This window comes from Panulirus ornatus, chromosome 56, assembly GCF_036320965.1.
Source record: "Panulirus ornatus isolate Po-2019 chromosome 56, ASM3632096v1, whole genome shotgun sequence".
NCBI lineage: Eukaryota > Metazoa > Arthropoda > Malacostraca > Decapoda > Palinuridae > Panulirus > Panulirus ornatus.
The window spans coordinates 34832584-34847434 of NC_092279.1; the positions used below are offsets into that span (position 1 = coordinate 34832584).

General features: G+C 39.8%; 1 protein-coding gene across 1 annotated transcript in view; it reads left to right on the forward strand.

The window, feature by feature from the left end:
* LOC139765808 (uncharacterized) overlaps window positions 1-14851 on the forward strand; it is a 296756-nt gene that overhangs the window by 135719 nt on the left and 146186 nt on the right. Inside the window, exon 5 of the mRNA XM_071693602.1 lies at window positions 4248-4402. Coding sequence (XP_071549703.1) covers window positions 4248-4402 — 155 coding nt within the window. The remainder of the gene's footprint in view (window positions 1-4247; window positions 4403-14851) is intronic.

Here is a 14851-nt window from a genome sequence, read left to right on the forward strand (position 1 = left end):
GGTGGCGATGGAATGAATAAAGGCAGATAATATGAATTATGTACGTATGTATATATGTATTTGTCCGTATGTGTATATATATGTATACATTGAGATGTATAGGTATGTATATTTGAGTGTGTGGACGTGCATGTATATACTTGTGTATGTAGGTGGGTTGGGTCATCGTTTCGTCTGTTTCCTTGCGCTACCTCGCTATCTCGGGAGACAGCGACAAAGTAAATTAGATAAATGTCTGATCATTATCTTGTGGAGGCTAAGGTGAAGATTTGTATGGGTTTTCAGAAAAGAAGAGTGAATGTTGGGGTGAAGAGGGTGGTGAGAGTAAGTGAGCTTGGGAAGGAGACTTGTGTGAGGAAGTACCAGGAGAGACTGAGTACAGAATGGAAAAATGTGAGAACAATGGAAGTAAGGGGAGTGGGGGAGGAATGGGATGTATTTAGGGAATCAGTGATGGATTGCGCAAAAGATGCTTGTGGCATGAGAAGAGTGGGAAGTGGGTTGATTAGAAAGGGTAGTGAGTGGTGGGATGAAGAAGTAAGAGTATTAGTGAAAGAGAAGAGAGAGGCATTTGGAAGATTTTTGCAGGGAAAAAATGCAATTGAGTGGGAGATGTATAAAAGAAAGAGACAGGAGGTCAAGAGAAAGGTGCAAGAGGTGAAAAAAAGGGCAAATGAGAGTTGGGGTGAGAGAGTATCATTAAATTTTAGGGAGAATAAAAAGATGTTTTGGAAGGAGGTAAATAAAGTGCGTAAGACAAGGGAGCAAATGGGAACTTCAGTGAAGGGCGCAAATGGGGAGGTGATAACAAGTAGTGGTGATGTGAGAAGGAGATGGAGTGAGTATTTTGAAGGTTTGTTGAATGTGTTTGATGATAGAGTGGCAGATATAGGGTGTTTTGTTCGAGGTGGTGTGCAAAGTGAGAGGGTTAGGGAAAACGATTTGGTAAACAGAGAAGAGGTAGTAAAAGCTTTGCGGAAGATGAAAGCCGGCAAGGCAGCAGGTTTGGATGGTATTGCAGTGGAATTTATTACAAAAGGGGGTGACTGTATTGTTGACTGGTTGGTAAGGTTATTTAATGTATGTATGACTCATGGTGAGGTGCCTGAGGATTGGCGGAATGCGTGCATAGTGCCATTGTACAAAGGCAAAGGGGATAAGAGTGAGTGCTCAAATTACAGAGGTATAAGTTTGTTGAGTATTCCTGGTAAATTATATGGGAGGGTATTGATTGAGAGGGTGAAGGCATGTACAGAGCATCAGATTGGGGAAGAGCAGTGTGGTTTCAGAAGTGGTAGAGGATGTGTGGATCAGGTGTTTGCTTTGAAGAATGTATGTGAGAAATATTTAGGAAAGCAAATGGATTTGTATGTAGCCTTTATGTATCTGGAGAAGGCATATGATAGAGTTGATAGAGATGCTCTGTGGAAGGTATTAAGAATATATGGTGTGGGAGGCAAGTTGTTAGAAGCAGTGAAAAGTTTTTATCGAGGATGTAAGGCATGTGTACGTGTAGGAAGAGAGGAAAGTGATTGATTCTCAGTGAATGTAGGTTTGCGGCAGGGGTGTGTGATGTCTCCATGGTTGTTTAATTTGTTTATGGATGGGGTTGTTAGGGAGGTGAATGCAAGAGTTTTGGAAAGAGGGGCAAGTATGAAGTCTGTTGGGGATGAGAGAGCTTGGGAAGTGAGTCAGTTGTTGTTCGCTGATGATACAGCGCTGGTGGCTGATTCATGTGAGAAACTGCAGAAGCTGGTGACTGAGTTTGGTAAAGTGTGTGAAAGAAGAAAGTTAAGAGTAAATGTGAATAAGAGCAAGGTTATTAGGTACAGTAGGGTTGAGGGTCAAGTCAATTGGGAGGTGAGTTTGAATGGAGAAAAACTGGAGGAAGTGAAGTGTTTTAGATATCTGGGAATGGATCTGGCAGCGGATGGAACCATGGAAGCGGAAGTGGATCACAGGGTGGGGGAGGGGGCGAAAATCCTGGGGGCCTTGAAGAATGTGTGGAAGTCGAGAACATTATCTCGGAAAGCAAAAATGGCTATGTTTGAAGGAATAGTGGTTCCAACAATGTTGTATGGTTGCGAGGCGTGGACTATGGATAGAGTTGTGCGCAGGAGGATGGATGTGCTGGAAATGAGATGTTTGAGGACAATGTGTGGTGTGAGGTGGTTTGATCGAGTAAGTAACGTAAGGGTAAGAGAGATGTGTGGAAATAAAAAGACCGTGGTTGAGAGAGCAGAAGAGGGTGTTTTGAAATGGTTTGGGCACATGGAGAGAATGAGTGAGGAAAGATTGACCAAGAGGATATATGTGTCGGAGGTGGAGGGAACGAGGAGAAGAGGGAGACCAAATTGGAGGTGGAAAGATGGAGTGAAAAAGATTTTGTGTGATCGGGGCCTGAACATGCAGGAGGGTGAAAGGAGGGCAAGGAATAGAGTGAATTGGAGCGATGTGGTATACCGGGGTTGACGTGCTGTCAGTGGATTGAATCAAGGCATGTGAAGCGTCTGGGGTAAACCATGGAAAGCTGTGTAGGTATGTATATTTGCGTGTGTGGACGTATGTATATACATGTGTATGGGGGTGGGTTGGGCGATTTCTTTCGTCTGTTTCCTTGCGCTACCTCGCGAACGCGGGAGACAGCGACAAAGCAAAAAAAAAAAAAAAGAAAAAAAAACTATATATATATATATATATATATATATATATATATATATATATATATATATATATATATATATATATATATATATATATATATATATATATATATATATATATATATATACATATATATGTGAAGTGTTGAGGGACAAGTCATTTGGGATGTAATTTTGAAGGGAGAAAAACTGGAGGAAGTGATGTGTTTTAGATATCTGGTTATGGATTTGGCAGCGGATGGAACCTTGTCGGCGGAAGTGAATCATAGGCTAAGGGAGAGGGCAAAAGTTCTTGGAGCGTTGAAGAATGTGTGGAAGTCGAGAACGTTATCTAGGAAATCAAAAATGGGTATGTTTGAAGGAATAGGGGTTCTAACAATATTATATGGTTGCGAGGCGTTGGCTATAGATAGAGTTGTGCGGAGGAGGGTGGATGTGCTGGAAATGAGATGTTTGAGAACTCTATGTGGTATGATGTGGTTTGATCGAGTGTGTAATGAAAGGGTAAGAGTGATGTGTGGTAATAAATAGAGTGTGGTTGAAAGAGCGAAAGAGGATGTTTTGAAATGTTTTGTTCACATTGAGAGAATGAGTGAGGAAAGATTGACAAAGAGGGTATATGTGTCACAGGTGGAGGAACCGAGAAGTGGGAGACCAAATTGGAGGTGGAAATATGGAGTGAAAAAGACTTTGATTGATCGGGGCCTGAACATCCGGGAGGGTGAAAGTCGTGCAAGGAATAGAGTGAACTGGAACGATGTTGTATTCTGGGGTCGACGTGCTGTAAATGGATTGAAGCATGGTATATGAAGCGTCTGGGGTAAGCCATGAAAAGTTTTGTGGGGCCTGGATGCGGAAAGGGAGCTGTTGTTTCGGTGCATTATACATGACAGCTAGAGAATGAGTGTGAACGAATTTGGCCTTTGTTGTCTTTTCCTAGCGCTATCTCGCGCGCATGCGTGGGGAGGGGATTGTTATTTCATGTGTGGCGGGTTGGAGACGAAAATGAATGTGGGCAGACAGTATGAATTATGTACATGTGTATATATGTATATGTATATATCCAGGCCCACAAGACTTTCCATGGTTTCCCCAGACGCTTCACATGCCTTGGTTCAATCCATTGACAGCACGTCGACCCCGGTATACCACCGTTCCAATTCACTCTATTCTTTGGACGCCTTTCACCCTCCTGCATGTTCAGGTCCCGATCGCTCAAATTCTTTTTCATTCCATCCTTCCACCTCCAATTGGGATTCCCACTTTTTGTTTCCTCCACCTCTGACACACATCCTCTTTGTCAATCTTTCTTCACTCATTCTCTCCAATGTTTCTTCGCTCATGTACGTCTATATTTGTGTTTCAACGTCTGTGTATATTGTTTGTTTTATTTTTCTTGGTATAATGTAAATGATATTGTAAATAAGACAATGGAAGATATAAGAAATAAACAGTGCGTGGTTATGTGAGTCATAAAACAAGCTATCTAATTGCCTGTAGTAGAAGTAAATTTAATCATATAAGAAGATTTTAGTTCTACAGAAAGTAACTCCGGTTAAGAGAAAGCAATATCTTCTTTTAAAGGTTTAAGTTGTTTCGAGGACAAATTGTGGGTTCTTTGTTGCAATGAAGCCGTTGATGTAAAGGTTGACCTGAGCCTGACTCTTCATGTGTGGGAGCATCTGTGTGTCTCTCTTGCCCTCACATCTGGGCTCTTGGATGTCGCACTTAACGGTGAGGTAAGCCTCTCTTAGCTTCTCTTTAGCTCTATAAATGGTTTACTTTGGAATTTGTTAAATGCATGATTCTATCATATCATTATGTTTTGCATTGTATGTACTTCTACTTTTCACGTCTTCTTTTTTTTTTGTATATTCATTTTATACTCATTTGTCTTTACACATACTTGCCTTTTCCGCTTGAACGCTACAGTGTCGCGAATACTCACCAATGTTGTATATATCCTCACATAATCTTCTTTCCAAACTCATTTACATTCACCATCTTCTTCTCACTCATATTATATCTTTTTTCAAAAGTTTCTATAAACCTTTACTCTCTTCCGCTAGCTACCTCTCTAAACAAAATCACACCCAATGGGCTTTTACATGCTTGTCAGGTAGTACACTTTTCAATAACCCTGCTTGCTATCTACCCTAATTACACAGGGATATTCATTTAAGTCCGCCTTTTTCAAATCTAGTATTACCAATCACCAATCCTTTTTCAATTCAAAATTTTCATTCACAGCACTAAGTGCCCTTTGTCCTCTCATTTGTATTCTCATTTGCCATCTTACCAACTGGCTTTCAGATAACCCTCAAGAAATCCTGATCCCTAACATCAAAATTGCTGTCTCCCTAACTCAGTTCCTCCCAAGATACTCGCGTCTATTCATTTCTTTTGTTTCCATTACCTGACCACAAATAACCACCCACCCACCTCGCTTAATCCAGTCCCAATTCCTAACACACATTCACGCACTCTCTCTCCCTCCCTATCTCTCTCTCTCTCTCTCTCTCTCTCTCTCTCTCTCTCTCTCTCTCTCTCTCTCTCTCTCTCTCTCTCTCTCTCTCTCTCTCAATATATATATATATATATATATATATATATATATATATATATATATATATATATATATATATATATATATATATATATATATATATATATACTTCCCACGTATTCCCTGCGTGTCGTAGAAGGCGACTAAAAGGGGAGGGAGCGGGGAGCTGGAAATCCTCCCCTCTCACTTTTTTTTTTTAATTTTCCAAAAGAGGGAACAGAGAAGGGGGCCAGGTGAGGATATTCCCTCAAAGGCCCAGTCCTCTGTTCTCAACGCTACCTCGCTAATGCGGGAAATGGCGAATATTATGAAAGAAAGAAAAGAATATATATATATATATATATATATATATATATATATATATATATATATATATATATATATATATATATATATATATATATATATATATATATATATGTATATCTTCTGCAGTTTCTCAACCGAATCAGCCACCAGCGATGTGAAATTAGCGAACAACTGACTCACTTCCCAAACCCTCTCATTTACAATAGACTGCATACTTGCCCCACTCTCCAAAACTCTTTCATTCAACCCCTCTCTCCAACGAACCATCCATAAAGATATTAAAGAACCATAGAGACATGACATTCACCGGGAACCAAGCACTTTCCTCTCTTCCTCATCGTACACATGCTTTACATACTCGATAAAAACTTTTCACTGCTTCTAGCAATTTAACTCCCACACTACATTCTCTTAATACCTTCCACAAAGCATCTCTGTAAGCTCTATCGTATTCCTTCTCCGTATCGATAGATGCTACATACAAATCCATTTGTTTCTCTGATCATTTCTCACCTACAATCTTCAAAGCAAACACCTCATCCACAAATCCTCTTACACTTCTGAAACAACACCGCTCTTCCCTACTCTGATGATCCGTACATGCCGTTACCCTCTTAATCAATACCCTCCCATACAATTTCCTAGAAACACTTAACAAACTGTAATTTAAACAATCACTTTTATCCCCTTTGTTTTTGTACAATGGCACTATGTATGCCGCCAAAACTCAGGAACTTCACCATTAACCATACATGCACTGAATGTCCCTACCAACAAAATGCCCGCTTTTTTTAATAAATTCCACTGCAATACCATACAAACCCACCGCCTTTCCCGCTTTCATCTTCTGCAAAGCTTTCACTACCTCTTCATTGTTTACCAAAACATTTTCCGTGACCCTCACACTTTGCACACCACCTCGACCAAAATACCCTATATATGCCACTAGATCATCAAATACATTCAACAAGTTTTCAAAATATTTACTCCATCTCCTTCTCACTTCACTGCAACTTGTTATTACCTCCCCATTAGCCCCCTTCACCGATATTCCCATTTCTTCTCTTGTCTTACGCACTTTATTTACCTCATTCCAAAATGTCTTTTTATTCTCCCTAAAATTTAATGATACTCTCTCACCTCAACTCTCATTTGCCCTCTTTTTCACCTCTCGCACCTTTCTCTTGACCTTCTGCCTCTTTCTGTTATACATCTCCCATTCATGCGCACCACGTCCCTGCAAAAGTCGTCCAAACACTTCACCACCAACACTTCTAATCTCCCCACCTCCCACCTTTCTCATGCCACAAGCAAGCCATCACTGATTCCCTAAATACGTCCAATTCCTCCCCCACACCCTTTACGTAATTTGTTCTTACCTTTTTCCATTCTTCACTCAATTTCTCCTGATACTTTCTCACACAAGTCTCCTTCCCAGGCTCACTTACTCGCACCACTCTCTTCACGCGAGCATTCTCTCTTCTTTTCTGAAAACATCTACAAATCTTTGCCGGGCATCCCTCCATTTATCCGTCTCAGCATATTAACTAACAAAAGAGTCTCTTTCACGCTCCTACCAATTATTACGTAATCCATTAACGTTCTCGGCGATCTTTCGTACTAACATACGTATACTTATGTATATCTCTCTTTTTAAATCAGTTATTCCCAAACACCAGTAATTTTCAGCAAAAATTCTCCAAGATCTTCACCATTTCGATTTACAGCAATGAACACCACATGTACTTCAAATATATCCTAAATTGCAACATTACTCACCTTTCCATTCAAATAACCCATCACTATAACCCGGTCTCGAGCACCAAACCTGCAAGCACACTCGATTAGATGCTCCCAAAACACTTTTTATTCATGATGTTTCATCTCATGACTAGACGCACAGGCATCAGTAATCACCTGTCTCTTTCCATCCACTTATATTTTATATATATATATATTTTTTTTTTTTTTTTCATACTATTCGCTATTTCCCGCGATAGCGAGGTAGCGTTAAGAACAGAGGACTGGGCCTTTGAGGGAATATCCTCACCTGGACCTCTTCTCTGTTCCTTCTTTTGGAAAATTAAAAAAAAAAAAAAAAAAAAGAGAGAGGAGGACTACCAGCCCCCCGCTACCTTCCCTTTTAGTCGCCTTCTACGACACGCAGGGAATACGTGGGAAGTATTCTTTCTCCCCTATCCCCAGGGAATATATATATATATATTTTTTTTTTTTTTTTTTTTTTTTTTATACTTTGTCGCTGTCTCCCGCGTTTGCGAGGTAGCGCAAGGAAACAGACGAAAGAAATGGCCCAACCCCCCCCCATACACATGTACATACACACGTCCACACACGCAAATATACATACCTACACAGCTTTCCATGGTTTACCCCAGACGCTTCACATGCCTTGCTTCAATCCACTGACAGCACGTCAACCCCTGTATACCACATGACTCCAATTCACTCTATTTCTTGCCCTCCTTTCACCCTCCTGCATGTTCAGGCCCCGATCACACAAAATCTTTTTCACTCCATCTTTCCACCTCCAATTTGGTCTCCCTCTTCTCCTCGTTCCCTCCACCTCCGACACATATATCCTCTTGGTCAATCTCTCCTCACTCATTCTCTCCATGTGCCCAAACCATTTCAAAACACCCTCTTCTGCTCTCTCGACCACGCTCTTTTTATTTCCACACATCTCTCTTACCCTTACGTTACTTACTCGATCAAACCACCTCACACCACACATTGTCCTCAAACATCTCATTTCCAGCACATCCATCCTCCTGCGCACATCTCTATCCATAGCCCACGCCTCGCAACCATACAGCATTGTTGGAACCACTATTCCCTCAAACATACCCATTTTTGCTTTCCGAGATAATGTTCTCGACTTCCACACATTTTTCAAGGCTCCCAAAATTTTCGCCCCCTCCCCCACCCTATGATCCACTTCCGCTTCCATGGTTCCATCCGCTGACAGATCCACTCCCAGATATCTAAAACACTTCACTTCCTCCAGTTTTTCTCCATTCAAACTCACCTCCCAATTGACTTGACCCTCACCCCTACTGTACCTAATAACCTTGCTCTTATTCACATTTACTCTCAACTTTCTTCTTCCACACACTTTACCAAACTCAGTCACCAGCTTCTGCAGTTTCTCACATGAATCAGCCACCAGCGCTGTATCATCAGCGAACAACAATATATATATATATATATATATATATATATATATATATATATATATATATATATATATATATATATATATATTTCTTTTTTTTTTTTTATACTTTGTCGCTGTCTCCCGCGTTTGCGAGGTAGCGGAAGGAAACAGATGAAAGAAATGGCCCCCCCCCCCCCCATACACATGTATATACATACGACCACACACGCAAATATACATACTTACACAGCTTTCCATGGTTTACCCCAGACGCTTCACATGCCTTGATTCAATCCACTGACAGCACGTCAACCCAGGTATACCACATCGCTCCAATTCACTCTATTCCTTGCCCTCCTTTCACCCTCCTGCATGTTCAGGCCCCGATCACACAAAATCTTTTTCACTCCATCTTTCCACCTCCAATTTGGTCTCCCTCTTCTCCTTGCTCCCTCCACCTCCGACACATATATCCTCTTTGTCAATCATTCCTCACTCATCCTCTCCATGTGCCCAAACCACTTCAAAACACCCTCTTCTGCTCTCTCAACAACGCTCTTTTTATTTCCACACATCTCTCTTACCCTTACGTTACTCACTCGATCAAACCACCTCACATCACACATTGTCCTCAAACATCTCATTTCCAGCACATCCATCCTCCTGCGCACAACTCTATCCATAGCCCACGCCTCGCAACCATACAACATTGTTGGAACCACTATTCCTTCAAACATAGCCATTTTTGCTTTGCGAGATAATGTTCTCAACTTCCACACATTCTTCAAGGCCCACAGAATTTTCGCCCCCTCCCCCACCCTATGATCCACTTCCGCTTCCATGGTTCCATCCGCTGCCAGATACACTCCCAGATATCTAAAACACTTCACTTCCTCCAGTTTTTCTCCATTCAAACTCACCTCCCAATTGACTTGACCCTCAACCCTACTGTACCTAATAACCTTGCTCTTATTCACATTTACTCTTAACTTTCTTCTTCCACACACTTTACCAAACTCAGTCACCAGCTTCTGCAGTTTCTCACATGAATCAGCCACAAGCGCTGTATCATCAGCGAACAACAACTGACTCACTTCCCAAGCTCTCTCATCCCCAACAGACTTCATACTTGCCCCTCTTTCCAAAACTCTTGCATTTACCTCCCTAACAACCCCATCCATAAACAAATTAAACAACCATGAAGACATCACACACCCCTGCCGCAAACCTACATTCACTGAGAACCAATCACTTTCCTCTCTTCCTACACGTACACATGCCTTACATCCTCGATAAAAACTTTTCACTGCTTCTAACAACTTGCCTCCCACACCATATATTCTTAATACCTTCCACAGAGCATCTCTATCAACTCTATCATATGCCTTCTCCAGATCCATAAATGCTACATACAATTCCATTTGCTTTTCTAAGTATTTCTCACATACATTCTTCAAAGCAAACACCTGATCCACACATCCTCTACCACTTCTGAAACCACACTGCTCTTCCCCAATCTCATGCTCTGTACATGCCTTCACCCTCTCAATCAATACCCTCCCATATAATTTACCAGGAATACTCAACAGACTTATACCTCTATAATTTGAGCACTCACTCTTATCCCCTTTGCCTTTGTACAATGGCACTATGAACGCATTCCGCCAATCCTCAGACACCTCACCATGAGTCATACATACATTAAATAACCTTACCAACCAGTCAACAATACAGTCACCCCCTTTTTTAATAAATTCCACTGCAATACCATCCAAACCTGCTGCCTTGCCGGCTTTCATCTTCCGCAAAGCTTTTACTACCTCTTCTCTGTTTACCAAATCATTTTCCCCAACCCTCTCACTTTGCACACCACCTCGACCAAAACACCCTATATCTGCCACTCTATCATCAAACACATTCAACAAACCTTCAAAATACTCACTCCATCTCCTTCTCACATCACCACTACTTGTTATCACCTCCCCATTTGCGCCCTTCACTGAAGTTCCCATTTGCTCCCTTGTCTTACGCACTTTATTTACCTCCTTCCAGAACATCTTTTTATTCTCCCTAAAATTTAATGATACTCTCTCACCCCAACTCTCATTTGCCCTTTTTTTCACCTCTTGCACCTTTCTCTTGACCTCCTGTCGCTTTCTTTTATACATCTCCCACTCAATTGCATTTTTTCCCTGCAAAAATCGTCCAAATGCCTCTCTCTTCTCTTTCACTAATACTCTTACTTCTTCATCCCACCACTCACTACCCTTTCTAATCAACCCACCTCCCACTCTTCTCATGCCACAAGCATCTTTTGCATAATCCAACACTGATTCCCTAAATACATCCCATTCCTCCCCCACTCCCCTTGCTTCCATATATATATATATTATATGTATATATATATATATATATATATATATATATATATATATATATATATATATATATATATATATATATATATATATATATATATATATATATATATATATATATATATATATATATATATATATATATATATATATATATATATATATATATATATATATATACATATATATATATGTATATATATATATATATATATATATATATATATATATATATATATATATATATATATATATATATATATATATATATATATATATATATATATATATATATATATATATATATATATATATATATGTAGGTTTGCGGCAGGGGTGTGTGATGTCTCCATGGTTGTTTAATTTGTTTATGCATGGGGTTGTTAGGGAGGTGAATGCAAGAGTTCTGGAAAGAGGGCAAGTATGAAGTCTGTTGGGGATGAGAGAGCTTGGGAAGTGAGTCAGTTGTTGTTCGCTGATGATACAGCGCTGGTGGCTGATTCATGTGAGAAACTACAGAAGCTGGTGACTGAGTTTGGTAAAGTGTGTGAAAGAAGAAAGTTAAGAGTAAATGTGAATAAGAGCAAGGTAATTAGGTACAGTGGGTTGAGGGTCAAGTCAACTGGGAGGTAAGTTTGAATGGAGAAAAACTGGAGGAAGTAAAGTGTTTTAGATATCTGGGAGTGGATCTGGCAGCGGATGGAACCATGGAAGTGGAAGTGGATCATAGGGTGGGGGAGGGAGCGAAAATCCTGTGAGCCTTGAAGAATGTGTGGAAGTCGAGAACATTATATCGGAAAGCAAAAATGGGTATGTTTGAAGGAATAGTGGTTCACACAATGTTGTATGGTTGCGAGGCGTGGGCTATGGATAGTGTTGTGTGCAGGAGGATGGATGTGCTGGAAATGAGATGTTTGAGGACAATGTGTGGTGCGAGGTGGTTTGATAGAGTAAGTAACGTAAGGGTAAGAGAGATGTGTGGAAATAAAAAGAGCGTGGTTGAGAGAGCAGAAGAGGGTGTTTTGAAATGGTTTGGGCACATGGAGAGAATGAGTGAGGAAAGATTGACCAAGAGGATATATGTGTCGGAGGTGGAGGGAAAGAGAAGTGGGAGACCAAATTGGAGGTGGAAAGATGGAGTGAAAAAGATTCTGTGTGATCGGGGCCGGAACATGCAGGAGGGTGAAAGGAGGGCAAGGAATAGAGTAAATTGGACCGATGTGGTATACCGGGGTTGCCGTCCTGTCAGTGGATTGAATCAGTGCATGTGAAGCGTCTGGGTTAAATCATGGAAAGCTGTGTAGGTATGTACATTTGCGTGTGTGGAAGTATGTATATACATGTGTATGGGGTGGATTGGGCCATTTCTTTCGTCTGTTTCCTTGCGCTACCTCGTAAACGCGGGAGACAGCGACAAAGCAAAAAAGAAAAAAAAAAAGAAAATATATATATATATATATATATATATATATATATATATATATATATATATATATATATATATATATATATATATATATGTATATCTATATATATATATACATATATATATATATATATATATATATATATATATATATATATATATATATATATATATATATATATATATATATATATTTTCTTTTTTTTTTTCTTTTTTGCCTTGTCGCTGTCTCCCGCGTTTGCGAGGTAGCGCAAGGAAACAGACGAAAGAAATGGCCCAATCCACCCCATACACATATATATATATATATATATATATATATATATATATATATATATATATATAGCACTACCCCTCATGTGTGCGGGGTAGTGCTAGGAAAAGACAACAAAGGCCTCATTCGTTCACACTCAGTCTCTAGCTGTCATGCAATAATGCCCGAAACCAAAGCTCCCTTTCCACATCCAGGCCCCACACAGCTTTGCATGGTTTACACCAGACGCTTCACATGCCCTGATTCAATCCACTAACAGCACGTCAACCCCGGTATACCACATCGATACAATTCACTCTATTCCTTGCCCGCCTTTCACCCTCCTGCATGTTCAGGCCCCGATCACTCAAACTCTTTTTCACTCCATCTTTCCACCTCCAATTTGGTCTCCCACTTCTCCTCGTTCCCTCCACCTCCGACAAATATATCCTCTTGGTCAATCTTTCCTCACTCATTCTCTCCATGTGCCCAAACCATTTCAAAACACCCTCTTCTGTTCTCTCAACCACTCTCTTTTTACGTCCACATATCTCTCTTACCCTTACATTACTTACTCGATCAAACCACCTCACACCACACACTGTCATCAAACATCTCATTTCCAGTACATCCACCCTCCTGCGCACAACTATATCCATAGCCCACGCCTCGCAACCATACAACATTGTTGGAACCACTATTCCTTCAAACATACCCATTTTTGCTTTCCGAGATAATGTTCTCGACTTCCACACATTCTTCAATGATCCCAGGATTTTCGCTCCCTCCCCAGCCCTATGATTCACTTCCGCTTCCATGGTTCCATCCGCTGCCAGATCCACTCCCAGATATCTAAAACACTTTACTTCCTCCAGTTTTTCTACATTCAAACTTACCTCCCAATTCAGCCACCAGCGCTATATCATCAGCGAACAACAACTGTCTCACTTCCCAAGCTCTCATCCACAACAGACTTCATATATATACATATTTATATATATATATATATATATATATATTTATATATATATATATATATATATATATATATATATATATATATATATATATATATATATATATATATATATATATATATATACGTATATATATATATATGATATATATATATATATATATATATATATATATATATATATATATATATATATATATATATATATATATATATATATATATATATATATATATATATATATATATTAATATAATATAAATATGATATATATATATATATATATATATATATATATATATATATATATATATATATATATATATATATATATATATATATATATATATATATATATATATATATATATATATATATGTATACATATCTTTTTTCTTTTTTTTTGCTTTGTCGCTGTCTCCCGCGTTTGCGAGGTAGCGGAAGGAAGCAGACGAAAGAAATGGCCCAACCCACCCCCATACACATGTATATACATACGTCCACACACGCAAATATACATACGTACACAGCTTTCCATGGTTTACCCCAGACGCCTCACATGCCCTGATTCAATCCACTGACAGCACGTCAACCCCGGTATACCACATCGATCCAATTCACTCTATTCCTTGCCCTCCTTTCACCCTCCTGCATGTTCAGGCCCCGATCACACAAAATCTTTTTCACTCCATCTTTCCACCTCCAATTTGGTCTCCCACTTCTCCTCGTTCCCTCCACCTCCGACACATATATCCTCTTGGTCAATCTTTCCTCACTCATTCTCTCCATGTGCCCAAACCATTTCAAAACACCCTCTTCTGCTCTCTCAACCACGCTCTTTTTATTTCCACACATCTCTCTTACCCTTACGTTACTTACTCGATCAAACCACCTCACACCACACATTGTCCTCAAACATCTCATTTCCAGCACATCCATCCTCCTGCGCACAGCTCTATCCATAGCCCACGCCTCGCAACCATACAACATTTTTGGAACCACTATTCCTTCAAACATACCCATTTTTGCTTTCTGAGATAATGTTCCCGACTTCCACACATTCTTCAAGGCTCCCAGGATTTTCGCCCCCTCCCCCACCCTATGA